Genomic DNA, 15,453 nt, shown 5'->3' with positions numbered 1-15,453 from the left:
CTGCCTGTACTGCCACCAGCTTACATCTCCTAGCCCTGGTGACAAGCATTGCTCAGGCTGGTGACTGATGCCCTGACCACTGTGGTGCCATGCTCAGGTTGATCTCTGACGTCCTGCTGCCAGACTCAGCAGCGTCTCATCCCCACCCCATGCCTGATCTAGGTTGCAGGAAGGACACTCTTGTGACAGGAGCTTGGGTCACTCTTGGAAGTGCCCACAAGCTCCTGCTCAGCTAGGTCAGACTGTTCTCTGACAGAAAGTGCCTGTCTATGGGGCATTGCTGTGCCCTGCCGGGCTGTGTTTTCCTGCACTCAGCACTGCTGGGGACCTTTGCATCCTGCTCCCTCAGCCACGTGCTTCCCTGCTTCCCACCACTTGCCAACAATCAGCAAGGTGCTGCCAACAAACGGGCAGAGCCTGATCCCTCTACCTGGCTTGAGGCAATAAAAGCCTCAGGGGATAGGCAGCACAGCAGCTGCCTGCACAGCGGGCATGGGAGCCCGGCACAGAGGAGCTGGCAACAGCATGGGGAGCAGCAAGTCCCTCTCCTCCCTGCAAAGATTGGGCACAGGAGCTGCAGGCAGTGGGGGCCTGCCAGAATCCCCCTGTAACTGGCAAAATGCAGTCAGAGTCCGAGCTGTGCCCAGCTCTCCCTACACACAGGAGGGTGATTTGAGCCGGATGCTCCCTGTGCCAAGTGGTGACCTTCCCGGCAGCGGGCACACATGCTCCCGTGCTGCATTCACGGATGCATGCACACGCCGGGCAGCCTCCCCTGGGGCATGCGGGACTGGGGCTGGACCCAGAGCTGCTCCAAAGAGCCCCAGATCTCCTTGCCCACAGCTCCTGGGCAGCTCAGCCCTGCCCGCAGCCCCCATCAGGGGAGGGTCCCCGGGCAGGGCAGAGGGGACGCACACACACGCAGCATGGCACTAGCAGACTTATCTGAGCACCTCAATCTTCCGGCCCTCTACGATGGTGCCATTCAGCTTCTCCCGTGCCCGGTCGGCATCTGTGCTAGTTTCAAAAGTTACAAACCCAAAACCCTGTGAGCAGAGGAGAAAAGGAGAAAGAAAGAGACAGAGAGAGACAGAGAGAGGGTGCGGGGACAGAGAGAGAGAGGGGGTGAATCAGGAGAGCTGGCGCAGGAGATGAGGCTGCCGCAGTGCAGAGATGGAGAGGCCAGGCTGGGACCCCCGCTGGGTCTGGGGGTCCCGGCGGAGGCCCCAGCATCACCCACGAGCTGGGAGGAGAGTCTGGGAGAGGGCACAGAAAGCAGGGAAGATACAACAGAGACATCCACACACAAAGGGACACAAGCTGCCTGTGCAGAGCGAGCAGAGGGGGCCCACCCCCTGCTCCAGTGTTTGGGGTGCAGGCACCTGCACGGCCTCCCCAAGCTGATGCAGGGCAGTGGGATGGGGCTGCTCCAGATGGGGTCCCCCATGACTTGGTCCCGTGGGGCAGGAGAAGAGGGGAAAGTGAGCAGAGGAGCTGCTGGACATTGAAGCTCTGCTTGGCCCCTCTCCAGGGCTCACTGTAACACACTGGTCGCAGGCAGCACCCACCTTGGAGCCCCGCTCGTTGAAAATGATCTCCACATCCAGGATCTTCCCAAATTGCTGCAAGTGGAGAGAGCAGAGGGTGAGTGTCCATAGTCCACAGCCAGGGCTGCTGGCACAGGGATCTGCGTTTGGGATGGGCAAAGGGTTGCCTCTGGGGCTAGACCCTCAATGCCATGCAGGTGAGAGGGCTCAACCTTCCTGTGTCTTAAAGACTTGAGGAGTATCACCCAAAATCTCATTAGCCTACACTGCTTTGAATCCTAATAAGGGCTGGGAAGAGGACAAGGGGATGGGAACAAGGCCTCGGTATCACTCTGTGCATGGGCCTCAGCCCAACAGCCTGGCTGTTAACTGGGGCACAAATGCTGCAAACCACTGCTCCCTCCCACCAGCAGCAGCATGGAGGTGCCTGGGCACACCACGGGCTGGTCAGAACAGGCACTGGGCATGGCACAGTGCTGTGGTTCCCACACTGCCACAGGGGCAGCACTCAAGTGAAGAGCAGGAGATGTTGGTGGATGGAAGGGGCCAGACTCACCCCAAACATTTGCCGCAGGTCAGGGTCCCGGAATCGGAAGGGGATGTTGGAGACGTGTAACCTCTTGGGCTGCTGCTTGTCTGTGGCGTCTGAGGAGTGTAGCTGCTGGCTGTCTGTCTGTGCCGCCTCGTCTGTCTGCTGTGGGAAGCACCGCCGCCTGTCAGGCCCCTGTCTTGCCAGCCCCATGTCCCCAGCCAAGGGTCCAAGCACGGCGACTATCCTCCTCCCCTGTGCTTGGCCCTGCCTGCCCCCCAAGGACATCTTAGGCCCTGTGGTCCCCAAGCTCCAGGCAGCACCCCATGGGTGTCCTAATAGCCCAGTGAGTCGGGGGGATGCTGGAGGGGAGGAGTGCCTGTGGGGACTTAGGAAACACCCAGCCTAGGGATCCAGCCCAGGGCTGCACTTCCCTGCCTCAGCCAGTCCAGCCAGCAGGGTTAGGGCATCATCCACCCCATTAGGAGTGCCAGGGATTGGGGGGAGGTGGGGGTTGAGCGCTACGGGGGCACGAAGAGCACACCCCATGGAAGGGGGAGCCTAGGAGAGGGCAGAGGCTGACCTTCTGCAGAGAGCCAGACAGCATCTCACGGGCTCACACAAGCCTCTGTCCCTCCTGTCAGCCCAGTGGCACGGTGCCCAGGGGCCACAAGCCGGCACACAGGTTTGCTCAGGGTGGGGGTGGCAGACCTCGCACGTGAGGCTGCTGCAGCCCATCTGGGAAGTGCTGGGCTCAGCATTTTCCCGGCGCTGCATTACAAGGCTGTAATTGAAGCTATCTGGTGGGAAGGCAGCCAAGCAGGTAGATTACAAGTGATTAGAAATGACGGGGGGTGGGGGCTGCAAGGGAGAGAGCTGTTCTGGGGGTACCCAGTCTGGCACCCCAAGAGGCAGTGTCCTGGCAAGCGCTGCTGCCCTGGTGCTGCCCTGGCAGCTCCAGCACTGCCCTCGGACACCAACGCCCCCCCCGGCCCCGCGCCCTTACCGGTACCGTCTGCGTCCCTGCTATGGACTGTGTGCTGGCGTCGGTGCCCGGCTGCTCGGCGTGGCTCTGTGCTGGTGTGTAGAGGGTCATGGCGTGCTCTGGTACTGTGCTTTGCCCCGAGTAGTCCTGCGTGGGGTGCGGGTGTGGTGGTGCATACTCTGCGGGGATCCCGTTCTGGGGGGGTGGGGGGTACTGGGCCGGAGGGTAGGGCTGAGCCATCGCGTCCGGCGGAGCCGTAGCGTCCTGGTTACCCTGCCAAGACAGTGGCACCGTCCCCCTTACCCACCAATGTCCTCGGGGTGCTGGGCTGTGATCTGACCCAGGGAAGGGTCCTGGTCCTCACAGCCAGCCCCAGGGCCCCCAGCCCCACCATGTTCCAGCCTTTGGTGTGCCACTCCCCCCAAACACTGGACTGTCTCTGTGTTGCAGCAGCTCTTGGGCCACATTGCTTGCGTACAAGCCCCCATCTTGGGCCCTGGCTGCCCGGCGCACTGGGGCTTGGGCAGCAGGATGGAGTTCCCCCTTAACCAAGGGAGCTGCACATTGCCCTCTCCTCAGGTAAGGAAACCAGAGCAACCCTCAGATTGAAGCCCAAAGTGGAGCAAAGTAGAGCTAGACCAGCAACACTTCTGGGAGGAGCTGCACAACAGCAGTGCCTGTGACAGCATGTGCCAATGACAGTGGTGGCAGTGAAGGGGAGCAGGATAGGGAGGGACAGCCAGGGAGGGATATCCATGGCCCCTTAGCAAACATCAGATAGAGATCAATTAACTACTAAATATTTAAATAGGCCCTTTGCTCCAACGCAGCCTGGCTGCCCCGGTCAAACAGGGTGAGCTACACCCACACCACAGGCTGAGGCTGCCCATTGCCTGCCAAAGGGGTGGCATGGGGCTGCCAGCCTGTGCCTCTCTTGCACACCCACCCTCCCACCTCACACAGGTATGTGTCCACCCTCTGCTGCACGCAGATGCCCAGCACGGCACACAGATGCCCACTGTGGCACACGGCAACAGCCCCCACTGGCAATGAATGCCTGTGCCAGCATGTAGGGCAGCACTGGCAGCCCCTCGGATGCTTTACAACCTGCCGCAGCCGCCTCTTGCCCATGAAATACAGCTGTGGCTCAGCCCGTGGAGACAAGCTCCTTAATTGTGTGTGCGGCCGATTTACGGCGCGGAGGGACGGCAGGGCGCAGACCGCGCTGCCAGAGCCGCCGTGCCTGCGAGGGAGCCAGCGCCAGGGGCACGGGGGGGACCACATGCAAACCCAGCGTGAACGATCCTGCTACAGATCTGCAAGTCATCGGCAGCCTCGCCAGCGCCTTCGCCTGCTGAGTCAGCTGCTCGGGGACACGCCAGGCAGATGCACCTGCCAGCGCGCCAGGGCTGCCGATGCTGCAGGGCGGCGGAGCCCCCTCCCTGGGACTGCCCCTCAGCTGGGCAGCTGGGGCAAACCCTGCTTCACAGACCGGAGGGATTCCATCCCGCACTCAGCCTGGCTCCAGAGCCTGTGACAGCGAGAGGGCAGGAGCCAAACCTTCACCAGAGGTCACCCTCTCAGTGCTCAACCCTCCATCTGCATCCCTGGTGCTCAGCTCCTGACCCTCTCTGCCTGCATCCCTGGTGCCCTGTGCCCAACCCTCCCTGCCTGCACGGCAGAAGCCAGCAGCAGGAGCAGCCTGCAGCACTCCCACATGCTCCCCGCTGGACACTGGTCCTTGTTGTCACTGTAGCCAGATCAGCCAGAATCACAGCGAGGACAGACACTGCTGCCCACACAGTAAGAGCTGGTGGGCAGAGGGACACAGATGGGTGCTGGGGCAGGGACTGTTCCCCCCTGCACAGGCCTCTGGCCCCATGGGCTCCTCGCCAGCCCATCCCGACAGCCACGTCTGTATCTGTAATTAATTAGGGCTATTGCAGTGCTTGTCAGCCCAAGCATTATTTCATTCAGGGACCATTAGGTTCCCCCATTTTGCCACTTGCCATCGCTGGGGCGCAGATCAACAGCTCCCAGCACCTCCTACCAGTGCTGCCCATCCATCTCCAGGTGGGATGGGGCTATTCAGCTTGGTAGCGGTGGTGGGAGGTGACTGCTGGGAGCAAGAACTCTGTGGGGAGAAGGATGGCAGCAGGTTTGGCTGTGTGATGCCTGTTGATGTCACAGCGAAATGGTGCTGCCTGCAGCCACAGAATCACAGAAGCATTCAAGTTGGAAAAGCCCCTCAGGATCTCCAAGTCCAGCCTATAGCCCTTCTCTACAAGATTCACCTTAAACCACATCCCCAAGCACCACACCCAAATGACTTTTAAACACATTCAGCGTTGGTGACTCCACCACCTCTCTGGGCAGCATATTCCAAGGCCTCACCACTCTTGCTGTGAACATTTTTTTCCTAATTTCTAGTCTAAACCTACCCAGTTCCAGTTTGAGGCCATTTCCTCTTGTTCTATCACTATTTACCTGTGAGAAGAGACCAGCACCATCCCCTCCACAACCTCCTTTCAGGTAGCTGTAGACAGCAACGAGGTCTCCTCTCAGCCTCCTCTTTTTCATACTAACCATTCCCAACTCCTTCAGTTGCTCCTCATAAGATTTATTTTCCAGGCTCTTCCCCAGCTTTGTTGCCCACCTTTGCACTCGCAACAGAACAAGGAGACACAGTCTGAAGTTGTGCCAGGGGAGGTATAGGCTAGATGTTAGGAGGAAGTTCTACACAGAGAGAGTGATTGGCACTGGAATGGGCTGCCCAGGGAGGTGGTGGAGTTGCCATCCCTGGAGGTGTTGACGCAAAGCCTGGATGAGGCACTTAGTGCCATGGTCTAGTTGATTGGCCAGGGCTGGGTGCTAGGTTGGACTGGAAGAGCTTGGAGGTCTCTTCCAATCTGGATGATTCTGTGATTCCACACCCCTCCCACCTCCCCTGCCACTTGCTCCAGGCTGCCTGCTGTCCAGGAAAAGCCTTGTCCCTGGGCACCCTGGTCAGTGAGGGGACTCTCTGCTTCTCCCAGGAGGTTTAAGTGGGGCCCTGGTCCCACAGCTGCCCTTAAGCTCGCACCTGGAGTAGGTCATTTCTTGGGTCCTTCCCAGTACCTGAGAAGTCCTAGGGACCCACCTCTGCACCCTAGAAGAAGCCAGATGGCACCAACCTGCACCTGCGTGCTCCCAGCTTAGAGGGCCCAGCCCCACAGAAGCCTGTGGAAGTAAGGGCGAGGTGCTCTAAGAGGGGTTCCTGGCTCCCACATTGCACATCTCACCCAGGAGTGTGGGGTGTGCCCCCATACAGCAGTTTGTGGGGCAGCTTCCTGTGTTTACATTGAAAGAAACTCTGCAAGGAGAGGAGTACAGTACACGAGACCAAGCACAGAGCAAAGCCAGTGGTGAGGCATGAGAGGCAAAAGCAGCACCCCACCAGCTGTGCTGCTCTCCTGCCTGAGCAGGATGCGAGCAGGGCAGTGGCACAACCCTCTGACAAAACACCATGGCCCAAGGGACGGCAGCAAAAGGACTGAGACAGAGACCTGAGGCCTTCACCAGCAAGGGGGGAAGCAGCTCCAGGAAGCACAGCACACACTGCTGCATCCTGTGGGCTGGCTGGTGTCCTGCTGCTGCTGGGCTCCTTGGCACAGCACCACACCAACAAGCCTTGGAACAGGGCACCCCTAGGGCCCAAGAGTGGCTTCATCCTGCCAGATATGGGATGCTGCTCCCCAAGCTCAGCCCTGGAGGGCCAAGCTGACGACACCCCAACGTCCCCTGCCCTGCCCACGGCTCAACCTGATGTCGCCAGCCCTGCGCAGCAGCTGCCGCAGCAAGCGGGGGTAGATATCATCTTTAGCTGATTAAATGTCCCTCATTAACGAGTTTCTTTAATTAATGAAGTTTTTTTTTTTGTTTGCTCCACTTGCTTTCTCCCCACCGCACTCTGCCTCCTCAGCACAATCCAGGCCATTTCCTTTCAAGTCATTTAGCGCGTGGGGCCGGTTCCTGCCGACGCCGCACTTTGGTGATTGTGCCTGTCAGCTCGGGGCTGACGACGCCATTTTTAACATTTGCTCCTTGTTTTTAAGGAACCAACCCACCAGGAGCCCCCAAACACAGAGGACGTGGTCGGAGCAATTAGCTGAGCGCTGAGCGCCTGCGCTAACGACAAGCACCGCTGGCCCCAGGCACCCTGTGATGCCATTGCCACATCTCGCCCGCAACGGGCATCCGGCCAGCACGACGCAAAGGCTGCTTCTGAGCAGCTACCACCTGCCTCCAGCTGTGGATAGGCAGGGTGAAGGCCCTGTGGTGGCCTTGCATGGCCAGACTAGCCAGCGAGTCATGCCATGCTCAGCTACAGTCTTGGTTTGCCCTCCTGTTCCAACCAAGCAGTAGCCTATCCTGGGGCTGTTCCACTCACTTGTGCCCAGAGCCTCCTCCAAGAGCCTCATGGCCATTCCACCACCTCTGCCTGGCTGTCCCATCTGATCTCATAGGCTCACAGAATGGTTTAATTTGGGAAAGATCTTCCAGATCTTCCAGTTCTACCATTAACCCAGCACTACCAGTTCACCACAAAATCATGTCCCTCAGCTCCACATCCATATGTCTTTTCAATTCCTCCAGGGATGGGGACTCTACCACTCCTCTGGGCAGCCTGTTCTAGGGCTTGACAACTCTTTGTAGGAAGACATTTTTCCTGATGTCCAACCTAAACCTCCATTAGCACAACTTGAGGCCATTTCCTCTTCTCCTATTGCTTGTATCTTGGAAGAAGAGACCAATGCCCACTTCAATACAACAAGTTGTAGAAAGTGAGAAGGTCTTACCTGAGCCTCATTTTCTCCAGCCAGGGACACCCCCTGCACAGCCAGCTCTGCCTGTGAATGTCCCTTCCTGTATGCTGTGCTCAGGCCAGTAATAACATACATGTGCAGCCTGGCTAGATGCCAGCATGTTGAGCCCTGAAGCAGAAGATGGGCACAGTCCCATCAATATGCACATCCCCACTGCCAGTGGGAAGGGAGCCCCAGGAACAGCATGCACTGAGGAGCTTGCAGCCATGGGTGTCCAGGAAGCAACCACAGCAGGAATCTACAGGCAGATCCAGCTCCGATCTCCGATGACTGCAGCTGTCTCACTCCTTCCACTGGGGAGCAGGCATCCACTGAGGGGTGCAGCGAGGGACTCAGGTCCCAACCCTAACACAACATTCAAGGAGGCTGATGAGATGTTCCTTCAAACTGCAAAGCCTCATCAGGCAGTGCAGGCAGGCAGCAAGCAGTTACTCTGACCCAGACCGACTCCTGCTTGTGAGACAGCCTGAGGTTAAAACCGGGCATGGAGGAGGGTGTTGAGCAACTCCCCTGGGCACCCGAATCCACCTGCACCAAGGGCAGCTGCTCACTACTGCAACAGGTCTGCAGAGTATTGCTGCAGCAGGACTCTCCATGCCCGCTGGCATGACCTGGAGCTGGGGATGAACTGGGAGCCAGCAGACAAGTCGATGGGAACATTTACTCTCATGCCCAGTGATGGGAACAGGGTGGTGCAGCAGTGCCATGCTGTGCCAGGTGGCAGCACTGGCCTCAGCAGATGCCCTACCAGAAGCATCAGGGTTCTCACACAGCCCCTGGTGCCCCTCAGGGGCCAGGCGGCCGTGCTGTCACCATGAGGCCATGCCCGATGCGGCTCATCTGTGTGACAGCCACAACGTCCCTGCTTCGATCCAGCTGCTCGCTCATGCTAATGACTGTCAACATGAAACAGAGGCCGTGAAGGGGAAGAAAATTACTCCCTGAAAAGGAATTGACTGATCCCCGTCATTTCTCAAGGAATCACTGACCTGTGAATATTTCATTACCCAAAATGAGGCGCCATCCATACAAAGCAGTGTGCCTGGCCCCGAGCAGGCACCAGCCACAGAGCCCCAGGCTGCAGAAGGGCAGCAGGCTTGGCATGCTCACCGTGGGGACATCCCTGACCCCAGGAGGGATAAGCCCAGGGAGGATGATGACAGGTGGCTTCTCTTCTCCCCAGAACAGGATTGTCATGACCCCACAGAGAGATGGGGGGATGACAATGTCAGAATGACATCCCCGGGGAAGGAGCCATGAAAGGAGGTGAGGAGCTGTGGAGGCCGCAGGTAGCAACCTCCATGTTCAATGTCTTCATTTTAAGGGGGAGGTGGAGGGAGCCCACTAACGGCATCTGCCAGGGATGCAAGCAAGAGCAGCAGGGCTGGGAGAACAGGCAGGACCTGAGGGGTGAGAGGAGGAGGAGGAGGAGTGGGAGAAAGGCAGGGCACCCTGCTGGCATGAGAAAAAAAACATCTTTCCGGGCTGCCACACACTGTTCCACCACCTTCTCAAGGACGCTGCGAGAAGGGAACTGTTCCTTGTTGGCAAAGGGCAGTGTGGCCAGATCCTGTCGTCCCAACTGCCTGTAGCTGCCAGGACATGACTGAGGCCAGGGCACAACTAGGGCCAGACTCTGTTTCCCCACTGCCCACAGAAGCCCAGAGAGGAAGGATGCAGCAGCCATGCACTACCCAGCAGGATGGGAAGTAGATGTCAGCCCAGGCGTCAGGCAAGCCCTGCCCCGTGCCTCCGTCACCGCCTGTGCGGGTCAGAGGGGAGCAGGGTCCAGACCTGGCTCCTGGCTTTGCCAGCCAGAAACTTCGGAGCTGAGGCTGCATGAAATATTCATGAAGTAAATGGTGCAATTTCATCTGCATTCAGCCAACTTCATGTATATTTCAGAGTATTATGAAATGATAATGTTGTGTAACCGAGGCGAGGCGGGGGTGCTTGGGGGGGGCCTGCTGGCCGCCCCCCACGTGCATGTGGCTGATATCTCCCAGTCTCACACGTACCTGTGCCGCTGCGCCGGGCAGGAACTCCTCTATATCACCACCAGAGACATACCAGAATCAAGCCTGCATCACGCAGAACCGCAGCTCCAGGGATGCACAGCACTCTCCTCCCTCTTGAGCAGAGTCTGGCATCACTGGGGTGCACCCACAGCAGCCCCCAGCTCTAAGCAGATGTGATCCCTTGGCATTGCTCTTCTTGCTGACACTTTGACACAGACCTGGTGCATGCGGTGTTGCCCGCGACTCTCAGCAGCACTTGGTCCCCAGTGGTCACCAATGGGTATGGGACGGGCAAACATGCAAAGCACAAGCTTGGCTGCAGGGCCCAGGGATGGGCTGGGGAGGACCTAAGCCTCAAGCAGCATCTGCCTAAGCTACCTGCTCCTCTTGAGTCCTGCACACCAGAGCACTGGACACTGGTGCCAAGGCACTGCCTGGCTCTGCACAGGGGTGACTGAGCTGCACCAGAGTCTGTCCCATCTGCTGCTGCTAGCTGTTGTGGGGGCAGTTGCTGTTAACATCACTGGCAGGGGCTGGAGGCTCTGGAGAAAAGTTGTAGGGTGTTTGGTCCCCACTGCACCCAGAGGAATAGGGAGAAAGTAGCTCTGCATGGCACAAGATATCTGAGGGTGTCCTTGAATCATAGAAACAACCAGGTTGGAAGAGACCTCCAAGCTCATCCAGTCCAACCTAGCACCCAGCCCTATCCAGTCAACATGTCACTAAGTGCCTCATCCTGTCCACACTAGTGACCACCACAGCCCAAGCAGAGATAGAAAGGGCCTGGAGAGGAGCAGGCATCTTCCATGGCAGTTACATGCCCAAAGGGCAATAGGCCCCCCCAGGCCCTTGAGAGAGTCCTGCTGTGGGTGTGGGGAGGCAAGCAGGGCCAGGATGTCTGACCCATTTAAAGTGCCTGAAAGTGGGGCTGCTGTGGCTGCCATCTCCCAGCCCTGCCCTGGGTTTTGCAAGACAAGCTCAGGCACAATACTGTGCCTGCTTCCCAGGCTGCTCCTGGCTCCTACCAAGGCAGTGCTCCTGCCTAGGACCAGTGATCCCCCTGCTGGTTCCCCAGAAGCCAGAGCACTTCCTGATCTACCGGCCCCAGAGTCCAGCCCAGCTGAATTCAAACACCTAAAGACACGACAAGCAGCAGGATGAACAGCCACATCCACCAGCATCGTGTGCCACCATGAGAACCACACCAGCTTCAGCCACCATCCCACAGCTTGGAGGTCCCTGAGGAGCTCAGCCAGCACTGGCTGGACCCTGGTCCCACTCCTACAAAGCCTTTCACTGTCCCATCACTGTGACACCATCACTGCACAGGGTGTGTGTGGGGGGCACTCTGGCACTGCCACACGTGGCACTTGCTCACACGCAGCCTCGCAAGCGCACGCATGCTCGCACCGGCCAGCGCGGGCACTCGGGGCACCGCAGACTCGCGTGTGCGCCCGGACAAGCTCCCTCACACAGCCCTCTCTAATAGGCAGTCAGGAGCATAATTTTTCCTCTAATTACATATTCAGCACTTCTGAGAAAATGAGATTTTGGTAATTCAATTGGACTGAGAAGCAGGGCTATAATAAAATGAAATTTGTAACAATCGTGCAGTTAAATTAGTTAAATGGAGAGGAAGGAGCTGTGGAAAATTGACCCCTCGATCTCCTAAAGACTAATCAGACGTTTGAACTGAGTTGTGCTAACAAAGCCCCCAGGGTGTTGCAGTGGCAGAGCAAGGGGGAAAACAGAGACGCCACAAGGGAAGAGCTGGAAAACAGCTGGGACCACGTGGTGCCGTGGAGGGGACACTCATCTTTTGGTTCTAAGGTGAGATGGGTTTGGTAGGGAGGGTGCTGGGGAGGATGATGCTGGTGCCGTGCCCTCTGTGGCACTGGCCATTACCAGGTCTTGGTGGCTTAGGCCCAATACTGTCCTAGGATGGCAGTGGGCCTTGGCTGCCTAGTCCAGGCATGGCCAGTGATATGGAGACCACCGGTCCTATCAGCTCCTGGACATCTTTGCCCAGCACCAGGACACAAAGTTGCATAGAGAATGGTGAGTGGTCCCTCTCTGTTGCCATGAAATGCTAGGACATGGGCAGCTGCGCCCTGTGGTAGGACCAGCCCTGAGTGAGAACATTCACTGCAAGGACACCAGGATGGGGACAGGCCTGGCACACCGCGGCACACCACATCAGCCAGGCAGGCTGGCTGAAAAAGCTGGGGGGGGAAGGGGGGGGAGAACAGCTCTGCAGCAGGTACAAAGTAATTAGCCTCAATATTTATCTTGTTGTTCGTCTTTTTTATTTTTTCTTGTGAAAGAAAAAGAGAAAAAGACGAGTTTCTCATTTGCAAGTTAATTAGGCTAATTAGCTCTAATTAAGAGCTCCCCACACAATGCAGATCACAAATAAGCTGCCACTGTCGCCTGCTCCTGCTCTTCTCTCCCCGTTTTTGATTTTATACAAGAGCTGTTTGAAGGCTGTGTCCGGCACCATGTGGGGAGATGCTCAGTAGGTGCAGCTAGAGTGGGGGAATAGGGGATCCCCCCTCCCCGGGTGGGGACTGCTCCCCTCTGCAGCTAGTGCCAGGGCTCCTGCGAGCCCTGCTGCTGCTACCCTGGGGGATCCCAGCATGGAGCTAGAGCTCAGCTCACTTCAGACTTTCTGACCCCAGCAGTGGAGCAGAACCTGCCTGTCTTTCCCCTGCTCCCCATCCTGGGCAGCTCTTGCCCGCACACCTCAACTGGCCCAGCTGCAGGGGGCAAAGCTGGCTGGTACCTATGTCTTGCTGGGTAGCAGGAGCAGGGAAGTAGCCAGCACAGATCCCAAGATTCAAGCCCTGGCACCACCAGTGTGGCACTTCCCCAGACATGTCCCAGGTCATCCGGGGCCGCAGGGACAGGGATCTGCAGCTAAACACAAGCCTCACACAAGCCTGAAAGCGACTGAACAGGAGCCACCAGACAGCAAGGTGGCCAGGGGTCCCCAAGCCTGCAAAGAGCTGTAGCACAGTCCCTGGAACGGTGTTTGGCACAGAGTACAGTGGCAGACAAGCAGCTGGGGTAGTGCGGGGCACACAGGCAGCTGGGCACAACACTCTGCTACTGTTCTCATCAACGTGCTGCCTCGGCAATCCCCGTTCCCTCCTCTCCCTCCGTGCTGCAGTTCGGCTGGAGTGGGACACGCGGGCGGGGGGTGGGGTGGGTGCCCAGGGTGAGGAGCAGGGTCCAGGCAGTGTGCCACCAGCCCTGCCAGCCTCCCCCGCGCCGCCAGCGAGGAGCTGCCGCGGGGCGCTGGGAGCCGCGCAATCATGTCAGCTTATGTGTCATTTTCTACTCGGGTAATGCGAGCCGAGAGGGATCGCTGCTCGGAGACGAGGGGAAAATCATGACAAAGTGTTGTGAGCCCGGCGCTCCGGCGAGGCGGGGGGGCGGCAGCAGCCAGAACTGCTTGGTCGTCCCCCGCCCCAGGACCGCTGCTAGGCATGATGGCTGTCACCACCCCTACGCCCTGCAGCGAGCCCCCACCACCAGCACGGCTCTGCAGGCACGCACCTGCCACCAGGTGCTGGCCACAGGGACCCAACCAGCAAAGGGCCACGCTGCAGACGCAGCCCAGCCCCAGCACCCATTTCACGCTGGCAGGAGCCCTCCTGAGTCTAGAGGAGCAGCAAGACCCTGGCTCTATGGTGGAGGGGGAATGGCTGAAATCCTGGAGGGTGGGAGTGAGATCTGACTCCTGACAGGTCCCCCAAGAGTCCTGCCTTCTCCAACAGCGCTGGCTGGTCCCACACAGCCAAACCCTGGCAGCACCGGTAGGGAGGTGGGGATTGCCCAAGCATGCTCCCACCCCCACAAACTGCCCTCTCCACCTGGATCTGCTTCCAGTGCTCATCTCACTCTGGCTAAGAGGTGACTGCTGCCAGGGCTCCCATCTCAGCAGTGCTACTCACACAGAAGCTGGACCACATCCTGATGATGCTCTGCAACCCTGGTGTGTGTGATCCATGCAGTGCAGCTGGGATCCAAAAGCTGCTGGGGAGGGGGCCCTGCCTGCCCCAGGGTGGGCACTGGAGCAGCCCATTGCTGGAGCTGGCTGGACAGGTGTCAGGAAGGCAAAGCAAGAACCCAGCAGGGGGACTGCAGCTGAGGACAGGAGGGCCTGTAGGGATTTGGGAACCGTACCCGATCCTCTGCAGTACTGGAGGATGCCTATCCTGCGGCAGCCACCACAAACCCTGTCACCCACTGGGACCCCTCCACAGCCAGGCCAGTGCCTCCCTGACCTGCAGCCCACTGAGCTCATGTGGGAGGGGGCTGCTCCCCAAGCTGTCAGCCCAGTGCAAGGCCAGCAGTGCCAGCAGGGCTCTCACCACAAGGACGAATTCTGAGGAAGACAGCACAGGTTAAAGCACTGCGAGGGCTGCCTGCAGTATGTCCATTCTTGCCTTCAGGCAGTGGAGGTACAAAGCCCTGCAGGCACGAGCTCCAAACTTGCTCAGCAGCAGTGGCATTCTACCTGGCATGCCCAGGACTGTAGGGGCCTCTGGTGACTACTGGGCTGACACCAGAGTTCATACTGGGGCTCACACCAGCAAAATGGGGCTCACCAGGGAACTGCTGCTGCTGCATGGAGCAGCCTCAGCATGTTTTGTGTGCTAGCACAAGCAGGGATATGCAGGAACTGCCTTGGAGCCCTGCTCAGTGCAAGGGTGCCTGTGTGTGCCCAGAACCAGGGGGGCTTATGCCCAGAGTAGGCTCTGTGACCAAAGGTTCTTGCTGGGTTTACCTGCAGTACCCTCTGCTCAGGCTGAACCCTGACCTCTCCACCCCGCTGCCCAGCCGGATGAGGCCAGAGAGGCAGGAATACTGAAGCCACAGCTTTCCCAGGCTCGGAGCCTCTTTTGCCCCACTAACCCAGCCTGGGTTTGCCATCACTGAGAAGACTCAGATCCTTCCTTAGATGTACAGTTCCTTCCTGTGCCAAGGCAACCTTCCCAGCATTCCCTGATGCCAGTTCTTTCCCAAGCCTGTCCACACCCTCCCAGCCTCATGCCTGCCTGCTGTGCCTTGCTTCCTAATATTAGCACCGAGGGTTGAATGCCCTTTCTGAAGGAGCTGCTCCAACTCCATAACTCAATCCCATCATTTCACAGAGACAAGTCCTGAGAACGGAGAAGCATTACTCCCGCTGCCCACACAACCACACTAGGTTGGAGCTGACACAGCCCTGCTGCCAAGGCCCCTCCATGGTGACAGATGCAATGCACCCAGTATGCAGGAGTCCTGTCCACTGCCGGCGGCAGGACCTGAGCTGGTGGCAGCACTTGCTCTATGGGGAGCCAAGGTCCCACCGTGACTCTGCAAATCCCTGGTGAAGCTCAGCCCCAACACCCAGCACCCTGCTCAGCCCTGGCTGCCAAGCCCAGAACAGTCCCAGCCTTGGGCCAGAGCAGGAAAATCTGGTTTCAGATGCACTTTCTGATTTCATGCTGGGCCTTGCGTG

The 15,453-nt window shown here is 58.5% G+C and overlaps 1 protein-coding gene across 11 annotated transcripts in view; it reads right to left on the bottom strand.

The window, feature by feature from the left end:
- The window catches only part of RBFOX3 (RNA binding fox-1 homolog 3), a 206,430-nt gene that overhangs the window by 5,772 nt on the left and 185,205 nt on the right, over window positions 1-15,453 (bottom strand). For all 11 annotated transcript variants that reach the window (XM_064150780.1, XM_064150782.1, XM_064150781.1 and 8 more), the window contains 4 exons: window positions 3,083-3,334; window positions 2,104-2,241; window positions 1,569-1,622; window positions 954-1,046 (listed from right to left, as the gene is read on the bottom strand). In XM_064150780.1, the coding sequence (XP_064006850.1) occupies window positions 954-1,046; window positions 1,569-1,622; window positions 2,104-2,241; window positions 3,083-3,334 (537 nt within the window). The remainder of the gene's footprint in view (window positions 1-953; window positions 1,047-1,568; window positions 1,623-2,103; window positions 2,242-3,082; window positions 3,335-15,453) is intronic.

The sequence above is a fragment of the Pogoniulus pusillus genome, chromosome 11 (genome assembly GCF_015220805.1).
Source record: "Pogoniulus pusillus isolate bPogPus1 chromosome 11, bPogPus1.pri, whole genome shotgun sequence".
In the NCBI taxonomy this organism is placed as follows: Eukaryota; Metazoa; Chordata; class Aves; order Piciformes; family Lybiidae; genus Pogoniulus; species Pogoniulus pusillus.
The sequence above is the reverse complement of the archived record's forward strand: the minus strand, read 5'-3'. Positions and strand labels throughout refer to the sequence as shown.